The sequence below is a fragment of the Megalobrama amblycephala genome, linkage group LG23, assembly GCF_018812025.1.
Source record: "Megalobrama amblycephala isolate DHTTF-2021 linkage group LG23, ASM1881202v1, whole genome shotgun sequence".
Taxonomy (NCBI): Eukaryota; Metazoa; Chordata; class Actinopteri; order Cypriniformes; family Xenocyprididae; genus Megalobrama; species Megalobrama amblycephala.
Genome location: NC_063066.1, coordinates 12332179 through 12353496, shown reverse-complemented (window position 1 = coordinate 12353496; position 21318 = coordinate 12332179). Strand labels below are relative to the sequence as shown.

The window sequence follows — 21318 nt, the reverse complement described above, 5'->3', positions numbered from 1 at the left end:
CAGACACTTTTGGCAGAGGTTGTGTTTTTCAGTCTGAGGGTGGAGCTCTGTTGATTGACATGCACTGAATATACAAGATACACATAGAACACTATCTTAGAATTGCCTTAATGTAGTATTTATTGCCTCCAAATTTTGTTTTAAAATATTACAAGTTGTGGAGGAATTCCAGTGAGGAAAAGAAAGTAATGTCTATTCTCAAACACAAAACAAACACATAATATAAAGGCTACAACATAACTATATAAAGGTGATTAACATGAGCACGTTTAAAGGATTTTTACTTTCATTGATTTGATACGCTAGGGGATCCAGCGTAAAACCTGTACCAAATCAAAATGTGTGTGTATCGTCTTGGTTTTGAGTGACGTTTATGTAAAGTAACGTGAAAAAAGCGGGTAGTCTGAAATCTGCCCCAATGGTTCTCAATTAGAGTGTGCTGCAGTTCCATTTTTCACCACAGATTTACATCGTAAAACTGTGGGCCGCTATAGAGCTGGGGAGAACTCAGACACCCTCTACCCCACTTTTAAGCATAATATATACCTGCTGAAGCTTTACATTAAATTTTGATATATCTTGCTCACTTTACAACTTAAAATAGTCTAGAAAATCTGAAAAAATATTTGTTGCAGAATTTTGAACACATTTAAAATTTATATAGAGTTCTATGTTTTGGATGAATATTTCAGTGGGACACTGCCCCACCTGCCCTTACAGATGAGCCGAGGATACTGTATGAACAGATGAGGATGCCACGTGCATCATAACTAGATATATCCATGGACAAACAAAGACATGCTGCTCAGCTATGGGAAAAGAGTATAAATAAAATAAAATAAAATAATGATTGACAAAGAATGTAAATATTGTTATAAAAGTGTTATTATAATTTTTATTATTACAATCAAGCATTAAGATGCATTTAAGATGAAATGCATATACAGTACAGCATGTGTTGTAATGTTGTTTATGTGCTTAATTAGCTTCTGAAATCACTCACTTATTTTCTTTCACTCCTTCCCCATATAATGCACTATATGTTATTGACTATATATGAAATATTGAATACAGTAAGTGAATGAGTGAGTGAATTCAAACACAGTGAATGACTGTGCAAAAACAAGTACCTGTTCTCCAAGCCCACGGTGCCACCCAGAACCCAGTTTTCTTGCAGCTGCACACATTCAGACGCGCTCTGAAGCTCTGTCGGCTGATTGGCCAGTGATTGGTTGAGGGAGGTGACTGACGGATGCTGCTTGTGTTGATGTGGAGCAGGTGGCAGAGGGGGCGGTCCTGCTTGGCTGGGAAGCTGGTCTATTGGAAGAGGAGAGGCAGAGGTATTAGTGGAGCTTGTTACAGAATTCTGCTTTACACAAAGCGCAGGCGGATTGTGTGCCTGTTCCAGATTGGATTGGGTTAAATGGGATTCTTTACAGGATGATTTGGTCCTATGAACACCTTCAAATTTTCACTTCTCTCCATCCAGCTTCATTTAAGAGAGACAGAGGATACAATTAACACTACATTATGAGAATCACATGGTTTACTGCAAAAATGTGATTTAATTTGTGAATTAAAAATAACAATGAAAAAAGATCAGTAATGAATGTAGTGTGAGACATAACAGAAAAAATATGACTGGTAAAATTATTATTTGTACAGTCAAAAATGGCCAGTAAAGGTGAATATGACTCAGATCGCAGCAGTGTGATTGTACAACTTAACAAAGACGTGAAATTAAGTAGCAATAGTGCTCACAGACTTTTACGGCAGAGTAAACGTAAGTCTCCGCAGGCCATTGCCGGGGAGCAGATGTTTTATAATGGGCTCGTAAACTGAACGCTTCACGTTTGATTACAGCCAGAGAGAGACTCTCGTTTAACTAATGACCGGAACCTCCATTAGGACAGCAGGAAAAAAACAGGTTTTCTCATTTCACTCCAAGCTGGGTAATTGCCCCCCAAAATGACACTATGTGATTATCTCACTGTCCCATCCTGCCGCCGTGCTGACAGGTCTGTTTCCATCTGACTACGGGTGTCCAAACATATGCTGTCACACTCCAGACTGTGACAGGGACGTACTGCTCAGGCAAGCCACAAAAATTCTATATTTGCCTTTATTCTCATGCAAAAGCACTATGAGGAATAAAGTGTACGTGGAGCATGATGGAATAATTTGTTATGAGCTTTTCCTTTTTTCTCTTTCTTTTCTTTTACGTTCAATAATTTAAATGCCAAAATGGTAGTGACAGTGATCAAAACGTGCTTTATAATCTATTATTACCAGTTCAAATGCATCAATCACAAAACGGCAAGCCAGATTTCTTTTTTTCCCACATAACATTTCATGTATGCACCATACTATATGTTATAATATACTCTGGATTTAAAAATATTTGAACACTTAAGCTACATTTAAAATGTGCAGTTTATTAGCATAGATAATATGTAAAATATCATCACTTTAACTACATGTGTTTTCAATGATCAGATTAAAATCAAATAGCACCTGACCAAAATAAAACCAATTAAAAGATGCATTGTGTTTACATCACTGAAAGCACATTCTGAGCACATGCAACGAGGTGTAAACAACACTAATGTGATTTCATTATTAACTACACAAGTAATTTGTAATATAGACATTGCGCTACAAATAATCATTAACCATCACATTGAGAGACTTGGTTGTAAATTTTCCATCATGCTCTACTTTATCCATCAATAAAATATCATAACACTTTTTTAATGTGACATTTATATCACAAGATCTCATTTAGTCTTATGAAGTGCTTGGTTCTTGGAGACAGATTCTGGAGGTTCTTTTTATTCTCTCTCTCTCATTTCTCTCCCCAGATCCTCACTCACGTGTCTCTCCCAGGCTATTTCCACGGGGGTCCTTTAAAACTTTATTTTCTTCCCTTTTCTTTGCTTCTAATCCTTATTAGCATCCTTTACTGTGGGAATGTTTATAAAGTAGGCAAACGCAGTAGACTAAACACCTTATTTTTATCTCTTGAAATAATGGAAAGCATTTGGAGTTATCCCTCAATGTTTTTAAAATTCAGTAAAGAATGGAAATTCAAGTGCCATTTTGTGTGGATGAGTGTGATTAGATTTCTATAAAGCCACATAGGAGACCAATAGGAATGCACCTAAATAAACCATAACCAGATAATAAAAATAATAAAAATAATATCCATAACCAGAATGTGTCCTCTTTTTTGTCTATATTTACTGTTTATAATTTAAAAACTTTTTTTTTTTTTTTTTTTTTGTAAAAGGTTCTGATATGCCCTTCAGTAGGGATGCAATAATTAGGAAATTTAATTTTATTGTTTTCTTTTTTCACAAGCAGGAAGCCATAATATACATTTGCAAAATGCATTATTTTGTGAAATTTCCTTTAGTGGAATATTCATTTAAACAGTTCTGTTATCAGTGTCAAAGATTATTGTGACATGTAACACTGTTGCACTGCAGCACACCGTGAGATTTCAACATCACACACATTAGGGGTATGTTTAAAAAAAAAAAAAATCCACTACTTGCTCCAAAACTTCTCAAGAGAATAATCATTAGAATCAACTTCAGTTAAGTTTTGTTTAGGTTAAGTAAAACAAATAACTAAGGGTGGTCCGAATGATCAGGGACCAATCATTATCGGCCGAAAATAGCTTTATATAGTTTGATTCTCTATAAAAGCTGATCAGAAGACGCAAAACTTGTGAGACAATTTTTCTATTCGCAGCTTAATTTGCTTCACTGCATTTATTGTTTGGAACAAGGACAAAGTGAACTTTGACCTTCAGGTTAGCACCTAAATGGTTAAATACAGAAATGTCAAAATGCCCAGCGAGTATTCGCTTAAACACTGTCAGTTATGTCTTATGTGAACATAAACAATTGGGAAATAAGTCGCATGTGTATCAGTATATTGGATTCGCGTATTCAGTCTTAAAATGACAGCAGATTAATCTTCCTGCTGCCGTCTGTCATCAATATTAATCAAACAACAAAAGACAAAATCAGACAAAAATGCTCTTTAGTAGATTTAGTAGGAATAATGTATATTTAATGTATAAAGTGAAGACTATGCAGTGTTGTTTTACTTTTGATACTTTCTGTTGATAGACAGAGATTTTCTCGTTTTTTTATTTTTTATTATTTATTTCACAGGAATGCTATATTTGTTAATCTCCAAGCTGTTACTAATTACCTCTAAGAGAGAGAATTGAATATGTTGCACGTTTCTTGCCAATAAATAATGAGTTGTCAATTCATGATAATTGCTCATCTCTTAATTTTTTTATTTTTTTTTATACTTAAAATACAAAATGCATTGTTGTTAAGAATAGTTAGGCCGATTATTTATTTCGGTGATCAGTATTTGCCCCAAAAATCCTGATCGGAGCACCCTTACAAATAACTTTATATTAGGTATCTTGAACTACTATGCATTAACATTTAAATTAATAATTTAATTCAATGTGCTTATATGTTTATACTTGTAATTGTACTTGTACAGTATCTTAAAAAAATACCTGCATGTAATTACAGCTGTAATTAAATTCTGTAATTACATCTAAAATTACACTGTTGAGCTCACCCTCTGTACCACCAAATCTGTCCCTAACCTTACAATAGCAGCAAAGGTGTTCTGCAATACAATATGAACACAATAAGTACACTGTGCTTATTTTTTGATGTAAATACATAGTAGTTAAAGACACCTAATATAAGATGTGACCCAAATGAATGTGCGAAGATGTCTCGGCACGGTTAGTGCAGGATAAACTGTTATTGCTGTTATTATGGCAAACATATATCTCTGGTGAGCTCTTAAAATGGGCCTGTCACAGACTAGTGCTGTGACAAGTGACTGAAGCCAGTGAGTGAGATTGAGAATGTGCATGTGACTACAAACTAGTGTAACGAAATATGTGCAGTCTGACTGCTAGTGATCATGACACATCAAGCACTGTATACTCCGATTTGAATTTGCACATGTTTGTTGATTTTCGCTTTATTTTTTCTTGCTTCAAAATTGACAAGTTTAAAATCTTCCTCTGGAATTGTGCAGAACAACAAAAGTTCATACACAAGTGGTCATATACTGTACACTTTTGTTTAGCCATGTCAAGAACAATGAAACAGCAACTAATGTGTACTACATGGACAGAGGCTGAAGTGAAGAAAGAACAGGAATTATTATGACAGGTGTCTTACCACATTCATGACAGAGTTAAAATAGGCCTCTGTGACAAGTGCATTAGACAAAGTGTTGGAGAGGAAACATGGTTCACCCTCCACTCCGTGCTTCTGACACAAAGAGGTCACCCGGTGCAAATACGGCGATGTCGTGTCATGCCCAGACACGACTAACACCATTACACTTTCATGTTGTTTGCATTCGCTAATACATCAAACGGGCCAAGACGGTGGTTGGAAATTAAACAGCCAGCAATCTTAAGAGACAGTGAACTTCTGCGGCAGCGCAATTTGCCTTAAATGTGCCCTTAAGGTAACACATGCCTTTTTGAATGCGACTTAATAGAAAATTGTAACAAATTATTTCCTTCAATCTAGATAAGGAGGCACCGCTCTGATTCAATCTGAGCACCGCTAGACTCCACATACTAACAAATGATTACACACCGCATGAGCAGAATGTTAAGGCATTCGGCAGGCTTTCTATCCAGATCTGAGGCAATCAGCTTCCTTTAATCAAACGTCCGATAGCAATAAAATACAATTTTCTCTTTCTTGATTGGACGTACGCATTCTGTACACAGATTTCTCTTCTATGAGCATTTCTGTCCTGCCTAAGTTTACGTTTACCTTTACATTGACATTCTCTGGCACATTCGGCAAAAAGATGAAGTGGCTAAGAAAAGAAATGTATTTTTCCATAAAGCTTTCATATGCAATTTCAGCAAGACGGATACATCTGGCACAAAATGTCTCAATGTCAAGTTGTTCTACTATGATTTAACAAGATTATTTTATTGGGTCGTTTTGATTAATACTGGATGGGGCAGCTGAAACGACATCTTCATTTTACTCTTACTACTACGACTAATGTCTGTCAATGGGAACACAGCTAAGGGATCATCTACATTTTCCTTTCTCATGATGGGGAGCTACAGATGACATAAACATGAAATTACACTCACACAAATGTATGCTGACAGGCATAAATATAGTGATGTCAATATTACTACTTTCTGCCTATTTGATAGTTACTTGAGCCAAATGTAAATCGATAAACAGATGTTTTTCTTTAGTTTGAGCAAACAAAACAGATCAAACTGACAGTTATCGTTTCTGGCACATATCAAGCATAATACTAAGTTTTCTAGTAACAGTAACACCAATAAATCATTTACGTAGGGTGTTGTTTTCTTTCAATGAAGAATGCAAACAACTAGTCTTTTCTAGTCTCAAAATCAGCTAAAAAACCCTCTGAGTACATAGTTGTTCTCACAACAACATCTAACATTTATCAAAAAGAAATAAAAAATACATCCCCCTGCCTATGACAACAGTATAACATAAACTGTCATATTTGATAAATGAGACTAAATAGTACCAGAAAAGGGGGGTGGTATTGGATTTCTGTAAATAATGAAAAGAAAATTGCATTCATGAATTCTGTGGTAAACAGGGGCCCTTTGAGGGTTAGACACCATGAGCATGTTAGTAACAGATGAATGTAAAATACACATAATAGTTTGTGCATGCCTGAAAGGAATTAAATAATTATTCAATCTCAATACAAACAGCTGAAAAACAGAACATAAATATCTCTAAACAAACTCTGAACCTTTTTCTCTAACAGTAAGAACACTTGACAATTTTGGAGGCAAGGAAAATGACGCATTAACATTGAATACACATTATTTGAGCATGTGATTTTGCTGAATATCTTTGAAATGTCTTGAAGAGCTTTTGCACTTACTCCTGCTCCTCGAAGACAGATTATAACACCATTCTTGATTATTCTGCGCCAAGCACTACCCTATATTTAGACATCCCTCCTTAGACCATCCATCCTTCCATTGACTTTGCCAGTCGGTATTACATCCAATCACTTGAGAGAAAATGTCACATTTGGAATAACCATCCGGAGCATGGAAAAACCCAACAGTCACCAGTGGAATATAATTGTATTTTACTTCAAGTTCAGTCTTTGTGAGTCACTACCACATCCTCCAAACAACCCAACATTTGATGTGAAATACATAAGAATTTATTCATTTTAAAATAGAAAAGGTAGTTTTTAAACCCAGTGCTAATAGGGCAGGTGTTTTGAACCTGTGGGGCAAGAGCAGCTGTTAATTCAGAAGCATACACACATAGACGCGCATGAGTGTTGTAATGCTGTTGCTCTTTATTTGAGCGTGTTTGTCGCGCATCTACATTTAAAATAACTGACTTGAGTGCAACATGTGAACAACTTCTATAGCTGTAGACACAGTTTTGCACACTATATGCAGCATAGGCTATTAAATAATATAACAATGATGTTCATACGCATCAAGTATATATCAATGATATTGGCGTTGGTTGGGGGGTAGGGGGGCGGGTAATTTAATAAACTTAGGTGGGTTCATGTCCAAAAAAGTTGAAAACCCCTGTAATAGGGAACCTGCAAAGGATTAGTTATGTTTTTGTAGTTGCTGTGTTTGTCAATAAGAATAATAATGAATCCACCATTCAAGCAATTGAATTGGAGCTAATGTGAAAGTGAAAATAAAATGTGCACGACAACACATTCATTGGCATTCATAACGATTCGTGTCTATTGGTGTGGAGCGTTTTCAGTTAATTCCTATGGAAGGTCATGGAAGTGTTGTCACACGTCGATAAACCGGTGCAAACATTTTCTCACTGTCACAACCTTAATTGCCACCCATGATGAGTCTAAGATTATAAGAGTATACTGGGCAGTATAAGACTACTGTATCTAGCATAATAGTGAAACTTGTCTACCTGCCATGACAGGCTATTCAGAAGGGCGCTCAGAGTCCAGCATGAAGCAGAGTACAAGCATTTAATCAAAGACACGCCGCCGCAGAGCTGAAAGTGTTCCCTGGGACTAAAACCTAACAGAGAATAATTTCAGTCTCAGTTGGTGTTTTTCCTTCAGTCTGATTTCTAATTGTTAATAGCTGAATATGCTCAGTAGGTAGAATTTTCTCAGATGTAATGGTAGGTATTTGTCAGAAACATGGTGACATAACTTTCTTAGAATTTTCTGTCAGGCAGGAACTTTAGAACAAAAGGAAAGATGTTTCCTGTGACACGATCACCCTCAAGTCATTCCGCCTGAAACTGACATCGGCAATCTGTTACCAATGTAAAGGTTCACCAAGATCCCAGTAAAGAATAATCATATCTACATCACTTCTGTCATGATGCTGCTGAGAGCAAGTGTTCAGCTTTTGTCAATCATCAATTTTTGCCTTCTTCCTCAAAAGGGAACAATCATCGAAATCATTCCCCATATGTAATGAAATGTTAAAGTTAAACAACTGAACTATACTGGCTCTTGCACTGCATAAGTAAATATCATTAAACCTTGTCACCCAAACACCAAAAAATATCCAAATACATTTGTAGGGGTGTGTCAAAAAATATCGAAATGCAATTTCTTATAACAATCTGTTCAGTGGTTCAGATTTTTTTCCTGCCACCTTGTTTTAAAGCACTAATAAATAATTAAATAACTTGGAAAGAAATTCCAATTTTTTTTTTTTTTTTGTATATGTTTTCTTTAAACCCATACTGGCCTTATATAGAAAAAACACTAAATAATAATCAAGATTATGGTTATGGCTCTCATTGCTGTTAAACCTGACATGTATTTGCAGCGGTTAAACATTGTAATCACAGACATGTCCCTTCTGCACTGTCATGTACTTTTACTCCACCCCATACCACCCTTAATTTGCATTGCCTTACCAACGCAAGTTGATGGCAGTCATGTTACCATATGATGTAAATTCAGTGTGAATTCACGTTTGATTGAAAAACGATTGAACAATGATTGGCATGCAGCGAGCGAATTCAGCATGATGTTGGTATCCCACCAATGTTGTCAGTAACTGTATTGTTTCACAAGTGTAATGGTAAAAAAAAATCAATTTCAGCACTTCAGCACTGTTCCCCATGAGTTCCTCAGAATTTCAAAATGCATCAGTCATTCTTTACAGCTTTGCATGATATTAAAACTTTGCCCAGTAATCAATAACTGTGCAGATCATAACTGCAGCACTTGCTTAGAATAAACAGAAAGTTATCATCCGTTTTGTGTGGATGCTAAGATAGTTCCCATTCAGTCAGTCACGTTCGACGTTACGTCGATACTGACGTAATGGGGTCTCGCTAGGGAGCCCAATCACCTCCAAGGATACAAAACAAGCCAATAGGAATTGGCCGGTGAGATTTACATGCCGGGCCCCTCCCCCCGGCATCCGGGTATAAATAGGGCTGGCATACTCACCTTCATTCATACTTTTGCTTCAGAGCCGATCGGCTGATCATCTTTCACCTCCTTTAAAAGAGTGAAATTTCAAAAGAGCAAAAACAGCAATTCTAATTGCTATAGGGACACGGTCCTGCAAACAGCAATTTTAATTGCTACTGCCTGTTTTTGTTCCGGTGGCCTGCTCGAGTCTCTCCAGCTGGTGGGAAGGCACATTCAGCGGTGGGGGTGACGACGCGCTGCCCACAGGACGGTGCTACGCCCATCCCTGGGTGCTTCGGCTGGTGAGGTATACTGAAAGAGCAAGCACGGGCGATCAGCGTCTTTTTCAAGATGGCTTTTCGTCCGTGTGTTTCTGGATGCGGTCGTTTCCTGACCTCTTCTGACGGCCACGATCACTGCCTCACGTGTCTGGGTAGACCGCACGCTGAGTCGGCGCTCGTGGATGGTACATGCCCTCACTGCGAGGGCATGTCCATGTTGGTGTTGAGATCGCGCCTCTCCTTCTTTAACACGGAGGTGAGAGGCCCCTCTGTCACTACCCCAGCGCCAGCGGCTGTAGCGGCCACTGGCCAGGCTAGTGCTCTGGGAGATCTGAGGATCACGGTGGGAGCCACTTCGTCGGGTCCGTCCCCACGAACCTCCCACTCCTCAACAACACCATGTGCCGTTGAGATGCCGCCTGCTGTCGCGGGGCCCTCTTCGGGGGTGCCCCACGTCACTTTCGGCGCTCCGGAGGAGGATCGGATGTCGATCGCTGCATCGGGGAGTGGGCTGAACGGTTCAGAGAGCGACGATGACTCCGAGCTTCCGCCCTCTGGGATGGTTGCTCAGTCGGAGGCGGACTCTGAACTTACAGCCATGCTTGCCCGGGCCGCCACGGGCATCGGGCTCGAGTGGAACCCTCCACCGTGTCCCGAACGCTCGCGGCTGGATGACTGGTTTCTGGGCTCGGGGTGCAGCGCTCAGCCACTCTCACTACCCTCGATGGGGGAGCCGCCAAGGGGTACGTGGACGTCTCGCAGGTGGAACGTGTGATTGCGGTGCACTTGTGCCCGCAGTCCGCGGCCACCTGGCGGAATCGTCCGCGTCTCCCGTCTAAAGCGGGTAAGACCACGGCCGCTCTCGCGGCCAAAGCTTACTCCGCTGCTGGACAGGCGGCTTCTGCCCTGCACGCCATGGCGATTCTGCAGGTCCATAAGGCGAAGGCTCTGAAGGACCTGCACGAGGGTAGTGCTGAACCAGGGTTGCTGCAAGAGCTGAGCGCCGCGACCGACCTCGCCCTCCGGGCGACGAAGGTCACGGCACACGCCCTGGGTCAAACGATGTCCACCCTGGTGGTCCAGGAACGGCATCTTTGGTTGGACCTGGCTGAGATGAGGGAAGTCGACAAAGCTCGCTTTCTTGACGCCCCCATCTCCCAGGCCGGCCTCTTCGGCGACACCGTCGAGGACTTTGCCCAGCAGTTCTCGGCGGTGCAGAAGCAGACGGAGGCCATCAAACACATCTTGCCCAGGCGTGATGATGCCACCAATCCGCCTCGGGCCGTGCCTCCGTCTGCTCCTCGCCGAGGGCGTCCCCCTGCGGCTCAGGCTCCTGTGAGGTCGGAACCCTCCCACCCTCCTCGAGCCACCCGCAGGAAGGCCACGCCCCCCGCCCAGACCGCCAAGCCTCCTTCTAAAAAGAAGAAGAAGGCTAAGAAGCGGCCCTGAGACGGGAGACCCGGAGGTTTCGGAGGCTGCTCAGGAGACGGGGACCGCTCCGCTCCTTCCCCCGGGACAGGGCCCGGGGGAAAATCCTGTGTTATTTTTTTCTGTTCCGCCGCTGGCCGCAAGGCTACGCCTTCCCAACCCGTCCCGTTGGCTCCTCCGGACAATCAGACTCGGCTACGCGATTCAGTTCGCCAGGCGTCCCCCCAGGTTCAGCGGCGTTCTGTTCACCTCGGTGACAAGGCCCAACGCCTCTGTCCTGCGGGCGGAGATTGCGGTTCTTTTGGCGAAGGACGCAATAGAGCCTGTCCCTCAAGCCGAGATGAAGTCTGGGTTTTACAGCCCTTACTTCATAGTACCCAAGAAAGGCGGGGGGTTACGGCCGATCCTGGATCTGCGTGTCTTGAACCGGGCCCTTCACAAGCTCCCGTTCAAGATGCTCACCGTGAAACGCATTCTCACGTGCGTTCACGCCCGGGATTGGTTTGCAGCTGTAGACCTGAAGGACGCGTACTTTCATGTCTCGATCCTCCCTCGACACAGACCGTTCCTACGGTTTGCGTTCGAGGGGCGGGCGTATCAGTACAAGGTCCTACCCTTTGGGCTGTCCCTGTCTCCTCGCGTCTTTACCAAAGTCGTAGAGGGGGCCCTTGCCCCGCTCAGGGAAGTGGCCGTTCGTGTTCTCAACTACCTCGACGACTGGCTCATTCTGGCCCAGTCCCGAGAGCAGTTGTGCGAACACAGGGACCTGGTGCTCAGTCACCTCAGCCAGTTGGGGCTTCGGGTCAACTGGGAAAAGAGCAAGCTCTGCCCCGTGCAGAGCATCTCTTTTTTCGGTGTGGAGCTGGACTCGGTCAACATGACAGCGCGTCTCACCAACGAGCGTGCACAGTCGGTGCTGAACTGCCTGAACTCGTTCTCGTGGAAAACAGCGGTCCCACTGAAACAATTTCAGAGGCTCCTGGGGCATATGGCATCCGCAGCCGCGGTCACGCCGCTCGGATTGCTCCATATGAGACCGCTCCAGCACTGGCTTCACGACCGAGTCCCGAGGTGGGCATGGCACCGCGGCTCACTCCGTGTGGTCATCACACCGGAGTGTCGCCGCACATTCAGCCCGTGGTCGGACCTTGCTTTTCTACGGGCCGGGGTGCCCCTAGTACAAGTGTCCAGGCATGTTGTTGTCACAACAGATGCTTCCACCACCGGCTGGGGTGCCATATGCAGTGGCCAGTCGGCGTCGGGCTCCTGGACAGGACCCCATCGCCACTGGCATATCAACTGCCTCGAGTTGCTGGCAGTACTCCTTGCGCTGCGCCGGTTTCGACCGCTGTTGCAGGGCAAGCATGTACTGGTCCGGACGGACAACACATCGACTGTAGCGTACATCAACCATCAGGGTGGTCTACGCTCCCGTCGCATGTCGCAACTCGCCCGCCATCTCCTCCTGTGGAGTCAGCGCCGACTCAGGTCGCTGCGCGCCTCCTACATCCCGGGCGAGCTCAATCGTGCGGCCGACGCGCTCTCACGACAGCTCACGCTCCCGGGGGAATGGAGACTCCACCCCCAGGCGGTCCAGCTGATATGGAGCCGGTTCGGGGAAGCACAGGTGGACCTGTTCGCTTCTCGGGAATCCGCCCATTGCCAGTTGTTTTATTCGCTGACCGAGGGGACCCTCGGCACGGATGCACTGGCACACAGCTGGCCCCGGGGCCTACGCAAATATGCGTTTCCCCCAGTGAGCCTCCTTGCACAGACACTGTTCAAGGTCAGGGAGGACGAGGAGCAGGTCTTGCTAGTTGCGCCGTACTGGCCCAACCGGACCTGGTTCCCGGAACTCATGCTCCTCGCGACAGCCCATCCCTGGCGCATCCCCCTGAGGAAGGACCTCCTCTCTCAGGGGCAGGGCACCATATGGCACCCACGGCCCGATCTGTGGAACCTCCACGTGTGGTTCCCGGACGGGACGCGGCAGACTTAAGTGGCCTACCGCCCGCGGTAGTCGACACCATCACTTCGGCTAGAGCCCCCACTACGAGGCGCGCCTATGCCATGAAGTGGAGTCTGTTCGTTGAGTGGTGTTCCTCCCGCCGGGAGGACCCCCGGAAATGCCCGGTCGGTGTTGTGCTTTCCTTCCTTCAAGAGGGTTTGGAACGGAGGCTGTCTCCTTCCACCCTGAAGGTCTATGTGGCCGCCATCGCAGCGCATCACGATGTGCTTGATGGCAAGTCACTAGGAAAGCACGACCTGATCATCAGGTTCCTCAGAGGCGCCAGGAGGTTAAATCCCCCTAGGCCTCGCCTCATTCCCTCCTGGGATCTCTCCATCGCCCTCTCGGGCCTTCGGAGAGCTCCCTTCGAGCCCCTCGAGTCAGCTGAGCTGAAACATCTGTCTCTTAAGACAGTGCTCCTGACCGCGCTCGCCTCCTTCAAGAGGGTTGGGGACCTGCAAGCATTTTCGGTCAGCGATTCGTGCCTGGAATTCGGGCCGGCCTACTCTCACGAGGTCTTGAGACCCCGGCCTGGATATGTGCCCAAGGTTCCCACCACTCCCTTCAGGGACCAGGTGGTGAACCTGCAAGCACTGCCCCCGGAGGAGGCAGACCCAGCCCTTGCGTTGCTATGTCCCGTTCGTGCCCTGCGCGTTTACGTGGACCGCACGCAGAGCTTCAGAAGCTCTGAGCAGCTCTTTGTCTGTTTTGGAGGTCAGCAGAAGGGAAAGGCTGTCTCCAAACAGAGGTTGGCCCACTGGATAGTGGATGCCGTCGCCTTGGCGTACCACTCCCAAGGCGAGCCGTGCCCCCTCGGGTTGAGAGCTCACTCCACTCGGGGTGTTGCTTCTTCCTGGGCGTTGGCGCACGGTGCCTCTGTTGCAGACATCTGCAGAGCTGCAGGCTGGGCGACACCGAATACATTCGCGAGGTATTATAACCTCCGAGTGGAACCGGTGTCCACCCGTGTGCTGTCTACTCCTAGATAGCCATGGGTGTTCGCTTGCTGTGCCATTTCCCTCGGGAGAGGGAATGCGAGCACTTTTCCCGCTCCTCAGTTCAGTTCCCCGTAACGGCGAACCCTGTGGAGTTCCTCCTGCATCTTGCGGCGGCCAGACGTGGCGGAGGCGTCCGGCGCTAGGTCCAGTACTCGTGTGTATGCCCAGTTGGTCTGCCCTTGTACTGGGCTAGATGCCCATATGCTGTGATTCCCCTCGGGTAATCCCATATGTGTTTGTCCACGGTAAAGTTTCCCTGACGGTAAACCCGTGTCTTTCCCTGGGCGGCTTCGCTTTGCCCCGTCTCTGATTGCTAGTCGTTCCTCCCGGAAGGTAGGACCTACATCAGAGAGCTTCCATATGCGTTACTGTTCTCTGACCAGTCCATATGTGTCTTCCACACGTTACCTCCCTTCGGGCAGGGTGTGGTCTCCGTAGCCTTCCCCTCCTCGGGGAACGCTTTCCTGGCGTTTTTGTCGTTGCTGAAAAACGAGGGATTGAGTTCCGAAGCACTCTTCCCCGTGGGGTAGGAACAGCAGCTTCGACTTCTCCACGGTAACGCCCTGTCCTCTCCATCCCACCGGTATGGAAGACATTCCTGGGCTTGCTCTGGGCGCTGGAGGGTTCCGAGTATGGGCCGCATTTGCATTTGGCACGCCTCAGCCTGCCAGCACCTGCCTCCCTAACACTCGTAACGTGGTTTAGTTGCTATGGCGTTTTCCACGGGACCCCATTACGTCAGTATCGACGTAACGTCGAACGTGACTGACTGAATGGGAACGTCTAGGTTACTAGTGTAACCCCCGTTCCCAGAAGGAGGGAACGGAGACGTTACGTTCCCCTGCCATAGCTTTGAGCCACCGCTGAGCGGCCAGATACCTGTCTCGGCTCCGAAGCAAAAATATGAATGAAGGTGAGTATGCCAGCCCTATTTATACCCGGATGCCGGGGGAGGGGCCCGGCATGTAAATCTCACAGGCCAATTCCCATTGGCTTGTTTTGTATCCTTGGAGGTGATTGGGCTCCCTAGCGAGACCCCATTACGTCAGTATCGACGTAACGTCTCCGTTCCCTCCTTCTGGGAACGGGGGTTACACTAGTAACCTAGACGTTATCATTATAGCTTTCATTTTTGGTCATACTGAGTAAATAGTAGGGCTAGATAAAAAAAAATAATTTCCCAATTTTAAATTTATTCCAGGGCTTTAATTTCGACACGGTATTGTGGGTATTGTGCATAATTTTACTCATTCCCACAGGTTTCGTGCTTACTAAAGTTTATCATGTGCATGACTTGTCAATTTAAACATTCAAGGATTTTAAAGCATTCAGTAGTACTTGAGTGCTCTCTGAGAGAGTTTTCGGTGTGCTCTGGGTACCTAGAGCACACAAACATAAAGCCGCCTCTCAATCACCTCTCGAGTACCGAACTGAGTGCTTTTTTGTGGCTTATTGTGCTTAAATGGTCAGAAAAGGACAAAATTATTTCAAAGTGCCTGTCTTGGTAAGTATTCACAAAAACACAGTTGGTAATGTTTTAAGTGAATCTTAAGTTAAGAAAGAAAATGCATGTGTAACAGTATATCGGATCCATGTATTAGCTCTTAAAGTGACAGCAGCCTAATATACCTGCTGCTGTCTGTCATTAATGTTAACCAAAGAACAAAAGATAGTGAGAAGAATTCATCTGTACTTAATTTTTACAATGAAACATTCGATTCCTTAGGGCTGCACGATCGACAGAAACTCCAAATATGCCCAGCCACAGAAGTAGATAACACACATCATTCCAGGAAATCCTTATGGGCATCATACTATCGCTGTAGCTGAATAAACAGAAGATTGAAACGCTTTGATTAAACATGACTAATAAACACACAACTGCCTTATTCTGTGTAAGAAGCCACATCATCTCACAGAAGGATGCTCAACTGTCGTTATGAAGTGAGTTTGGAATAAAAACATATTATTAAATGTTGTCTTTTGTTGGACAAGATGTTAATAAATGCTTCTCATGTCTGGAAAGATGTTTGACGTGTATTGCTTTTTCGAATACACATTATAAGCGACTCAAACTCGCAGTGCTTTCCGATGGATTAGAATTTGGAGCCATACTTCATTGACAAGCTGCGAAAAAATTAAATAATCGCAGCCTTCGCGATTTCATAATTGCACTAAGCCAAATTGTTTAGCGCGATTTCAATGTTATTTTTCTAATCGTGCGATTAATCGTGCAGAAAACCTTAAAGAACTCTTTATTTGATTTGTATTTTCATTTTATTGTATTTATTTGTGCTTTCGCTTGTAATTTGTTTATTTGTTCTTGTTTATTTTGTAAATTCAATTCAAGGTTAAAAATTAAGCTTCCTTGTGCTGTGTGTAAACTCATGCACAACAAAATTGCCCCACTGTAAAAACACAAATATATAGAGTGAGCACACATTTAGGTGAGATAAGTTTAATTTTTTATTAAAAACCCCATTTATATATCATGTAATCGCTCAATCAGTGTTTTTCAACAGCAAAAAGACATCAATAAAACAAGCTGTAAACAATATGCAAATGTTACATTTACCTCAGAAAAGCCATTCAGTAACCACAAACTTGATAGTCAGCTAGAAAAATTAACTCTAGAGAGGATGTAGTACCAACTCCCTGTATAGTTTGCAGCATTAGTTGAGAGATTTTTTTTTTTTCCTTGAGAGAAAATGTGTCAAGTACTATACCTGATATATACACTGCTCAAAAAAAAATTAAAAATAAAGAAAACTTTGAAAACACATCTGATCTCAATGGGGAAAAATATCATGCTGAATATCTATACTGATATGGACTGGGTAAAATGTTAGGAATGAAAGGACGCCACATCGTTTGATGGAAATGAAAATTATCAACCTACAGAGGACTGAATTCAAAGACACGTCGAAAATCAACATGAAAAAATGATACAGCAGGCTAGTTCATTTTGATGAAATTTCATTGCAACAACTCAAAATGGTACTCAGTAATTTGCATGGCCCCCACATGCTTGTATGCAATCTCTTTGCATGCTTCTAATAAGATGACGGATGGTGTCCTGGGATATTTCCTCCCAGATCTGGACTAAGGGATCACTGAGCTCCTGGACAGTCTGAGGTACAACCTGGTGTCATTAGATGGACCGAAACATAATGTCCCAGATGTGTTCTATTGGATTTAGGTCAGGCAAGCGTGGGGGCTTCATCCACCAGGAACTGCCTGCATACTCTCGCCACATGAGGCCGAGCATTGTCGTGCACCAGGAGGAACCCAGGACCCACTGCACCAGCGTAGGGTCTGACAATGAGTCCAAGGATTTCATCCTGATACCTAATGGCAGTCAGGGTGCCATTGTCTAGCATGTAGTGGTCTGTGCATCCCTCCATGGATATGCCTCCCCAGACCATCACTAACCCACCACCAAACTGATCATGCTGAATAATGTTACAGTCAGGATAACATTCTCCACGGCTTCTCCAGACCCTTTCACAGCTGTCACATGTGCTCAGGGTGAACCTGCTCTCATCTGAAAAGCACAGGGCGCCAGTGGCAGACCTGCCAATTCTGTTGTTCAATGGCAAATGCCAGTAGAGCTCCACGGTGCCGGGCAGTGAGCACAGGGCCCACTAGAGGACAATGGGCCCTCTTAAGGACATCCTCATGAAGTCTGTTTCTGATGGTTTGGTCAGAGACATTTACACCAGTGGCCTGCTGGAGGTCATTTTGTAGGGCTCTGGCAGTGCTCATCCTGTTCCTCCTTGCACAAAGGAGCAGATACTGGTCTAGCTGATGGGTTAAGGACCTTCTACGGCCCTGTCCAGCTCTCCTAGAGTAACTGCCTGTCTCCTGTAATCTCCTCCATGCTCTTGAGACTGTGCTGGAAGACACAGCAAACCTTCTGACAATGGCACGTATTGATGTGCCTCCAGAATGGCACATCAATACGTGTCATATATATCCTAATTTATATATATATATATATATATATATATATATATATATATATCCAAATGAACTGATATTGAATCAAAATCGAATCGCAAGCTTGTGAATTGAAATTTAATCAAATAGTGAGATTTGTGTCAATACCCAGCCCTACTAAATAGCCAACAAATAAATAATAATTTACCTAAAACATGGGAATGACTTAGTACAATGTGACCACAATTTACCTAAAACAACAACAAAAAAAAAAAAAAGATAAAACATGGCCACAACTGAAGTAAAACAAAAGAATGAATTAATATATCATGCTCACGTATTAAGTTGAATTTTTACTTCTTGGTTACAGTATATTTTTCCTCCATGCCATGAGCAGGGCTTAGTACATATCAATAATAATTTGTCATTAAAAAAAATTTGTGCTCCTACTCAAAAATAAACAATCGCTAAAAGTGTGTAAACCAGCAGTTGTCACTGTCTCTCTGAAACTTTCCTCTGCATCACAACTCTTTTTTAAATTTTTATATTTCACCTACAGACCTGTGGTGAGGTTCTTTTTATTGTCTAAAAATAATTTGTGATGTTTTGTCTCACCAAGTACCTGGTAAAGTCTTACAAAACTGTATAAAAGAAAGATGGATGTCAGCAAAAACAAGCTCTTCAGACACTGTCTGCTAGTGAGCCGGGGAAAGGTCATGCATTTGCACATTTCCTTTGATTTTTCATCAGCACGATGCTTCAAAAACAGCTGTGGTAAAATGTGCTGGGATCAACCAATTTAAATGCTAAACTTCTCCAGGGCTTCTTAAATACACACTGAAAACAAATCACTTGGCCCACTTTGAAGAGCAGAGTGGGAAATTGAATGACCCTAATGTTAAGGTGTATTGTGTCTAGGCTGGAGTAATAGAGATTCTGCTGTCTGTGTGGCTTTAAGAAACAGTTTCATCCTTAAACATTGTTAGTCCTTTTAGTCCCACCGACTCTGAGTCTTTAAATTGAGTTAGTATTGATAGAGCTTTTTGCACTCCAATGGGCCTAATTCATTATACTCTTTGCTTCATAAGGTATGCATTCATCCATCTAATATTCCTGTTCAAACAAATTAAGATGTCACAAATAACATCAATAAAATAACTGCAGCATTTACTGTGCTTATCACATTCACTGACATCTGCATTAACCTGTAAGGAAATAAAAAGGCATGTTTTCCTTACTACATGCATACAGTATACTGGCCAAAACATATTTAAAATATATGCTAAATATAAAAGAGCAGCTTAACGAAGTATATTTTTACAATTAAAAATATATTTCCAATCTTAAAATAAAACAATGAAACAATATAAATATGTTTAGATTGAAAATATATTTTAAAGGGGTCATGAACTGCATTATTTTATTATTTTATAATGTTTCCTAGGGTGCACTTAATAATGTTAGTATGATTTTTACTTCAAAAACTGTCATAATTTACAAATAAAATGCATTTTCCTACCCTGATTTTAGCCCTCTGATTTGAACACTCTGATTTAAGGGGCGTGTCTGCAGTGAGGCTTCAGTGTAAACGCCAACTGCTGTGATTGGCTAACATCTTTGCATATGAAAAGTATTACATGTGAAAGTCTCAAAAACTTTTACCACATTTTTACTATTAGGTTCTCAAGGTTTACCAATCGTGAAAAGTGTTGATTATAGCATTATATTGAGATTGTGGCATGAAAAGTTTCAGTGTTCTCATGTTGTTGAGCGCATGAAAGCAGTGATCTCGTCATTGTAACTCGATTTCTGCACACTAACGAATGCTTTAATCATAACTAACAGTGCAAACACAATAATGTCGTTGAATAAAGTGTTGGCAAGAGTCCAGAACTCAGTCGCTGATAACCTCGCGCTGTTTGATTGACAGCTCCAGCAATTGTAAAGGGAGCATTCTTTGATCGCTTTCTATATATAATTTAATCACAGTTAAAATAACAGATTATTTTTCCTACTAAGTGAAACAACATGAAGCTGACTGTTTAGTCACTGGTTTGATTTACTGACAATAAATGATTTTGAGACAAAGAACATCTGACTGTACATGACTAAAAGAATTCACTGATCACTGATGATTTTGGTTAGATATGTACACATAATCTGTACATATCAAACGATCTGTACAAAGCAATAGTGACACAGTAAAAACTTTTTTACTCACATAAGTGTGTTGCACCATTCCTGTCGGATCCAATATAGAAGGCACAGCATTGTTTTTTAACTTCAGGTTCTCTGAAAATCCAATTCAGCTGCTGTGTTTTTCCACAACCTGGCACTGCACAACATTTTGCATTCTTCAAAGACAAGTTTATCGCTTAGTTGCTCGATCCAGTGTTAAGAGTCACATCTTTTATTTACCTACTACTTGTCATGAGCGAATCAGTGGGCGGGGCTATAGTAGTAACGATGTAGTAACGACGTAGAATCACCTATCTATGACATAATAAATAGGCACATTCCACATTGAGTCGTAATCTGGGCTTGGTTTCAATAAAAACTGTTTTTGGACTAACAAGGAAGCTTTCAGTTCTTAAAATTACAATATATTCTTGTAGTACGATGACCTATTATATGTCAAAAGATCAAGGAACATTTAAATTTCTCTGATCATTTCCTCTTTAAAATGCATATTAGCAATACATTATACATTTTATATTTTGAAATGTATTTTAAATTTATCTGAAAATATATTTTATGCCTTATGGCCTGCAGCCACAAAACATTGCTTCAACATGCCTCAAAAGATCTTCTGATCCTTTTTTAATGTAAAACATATCCTACATTCTGAACGATCACTGGTAATCTAAGCCTGTGCTCCATGTTCTCACACTTTACAACTGCGTAGACTACCTGATAACTTTCAGACAGTCTGTACAACCCTACTTCCAGTCAGGTTGGTTTCACGCCTCAGGGTAGAGACTCAAACCTTAAGCTCTCCTCGCATGTCAGAGTAATGCACAAAGGTAATCTTGGCCTGACAGACTGTGCCGCTGTGTACTACTCCGCTGCCTTCTGAATAATGAATCCAGTGCTTCTTCTAGTCATCCTCCAAGCAGAGCAGTCTGGAAATAGCTCCACAGCCGCCCAATCTAAAACACCCCACTGCTGAGCTAGCCTTTAACCCTCT

General features: G+C 42.9%; 1 protein-coding gene across 4 annotated transcripts in view; it reads right to left on the bottom strand.

Annotated features, from left to right (window-relative positions):
* The window catches only part of si:dkey-237h12.3 (teneurin-3), a 161384-nt gene that overhangs the window by 60600 nt on the left and 79466 nt on the right, over positions 1-21318 (bottom strand). For all 4 annotated transcript variants that reach the window (XM_048175739.1, XM_048175743.1, XM_048175742.1 and 1 more), the window contains one exon: positions 1131-1317. In XM_048175739.1, the coding sequence (XP_048031696.1) occupies positions 1131-1317 (187 nt within the window). The remainder of the gene's footprint in view (positions 1-1130; positions 1318-21318) is intronic.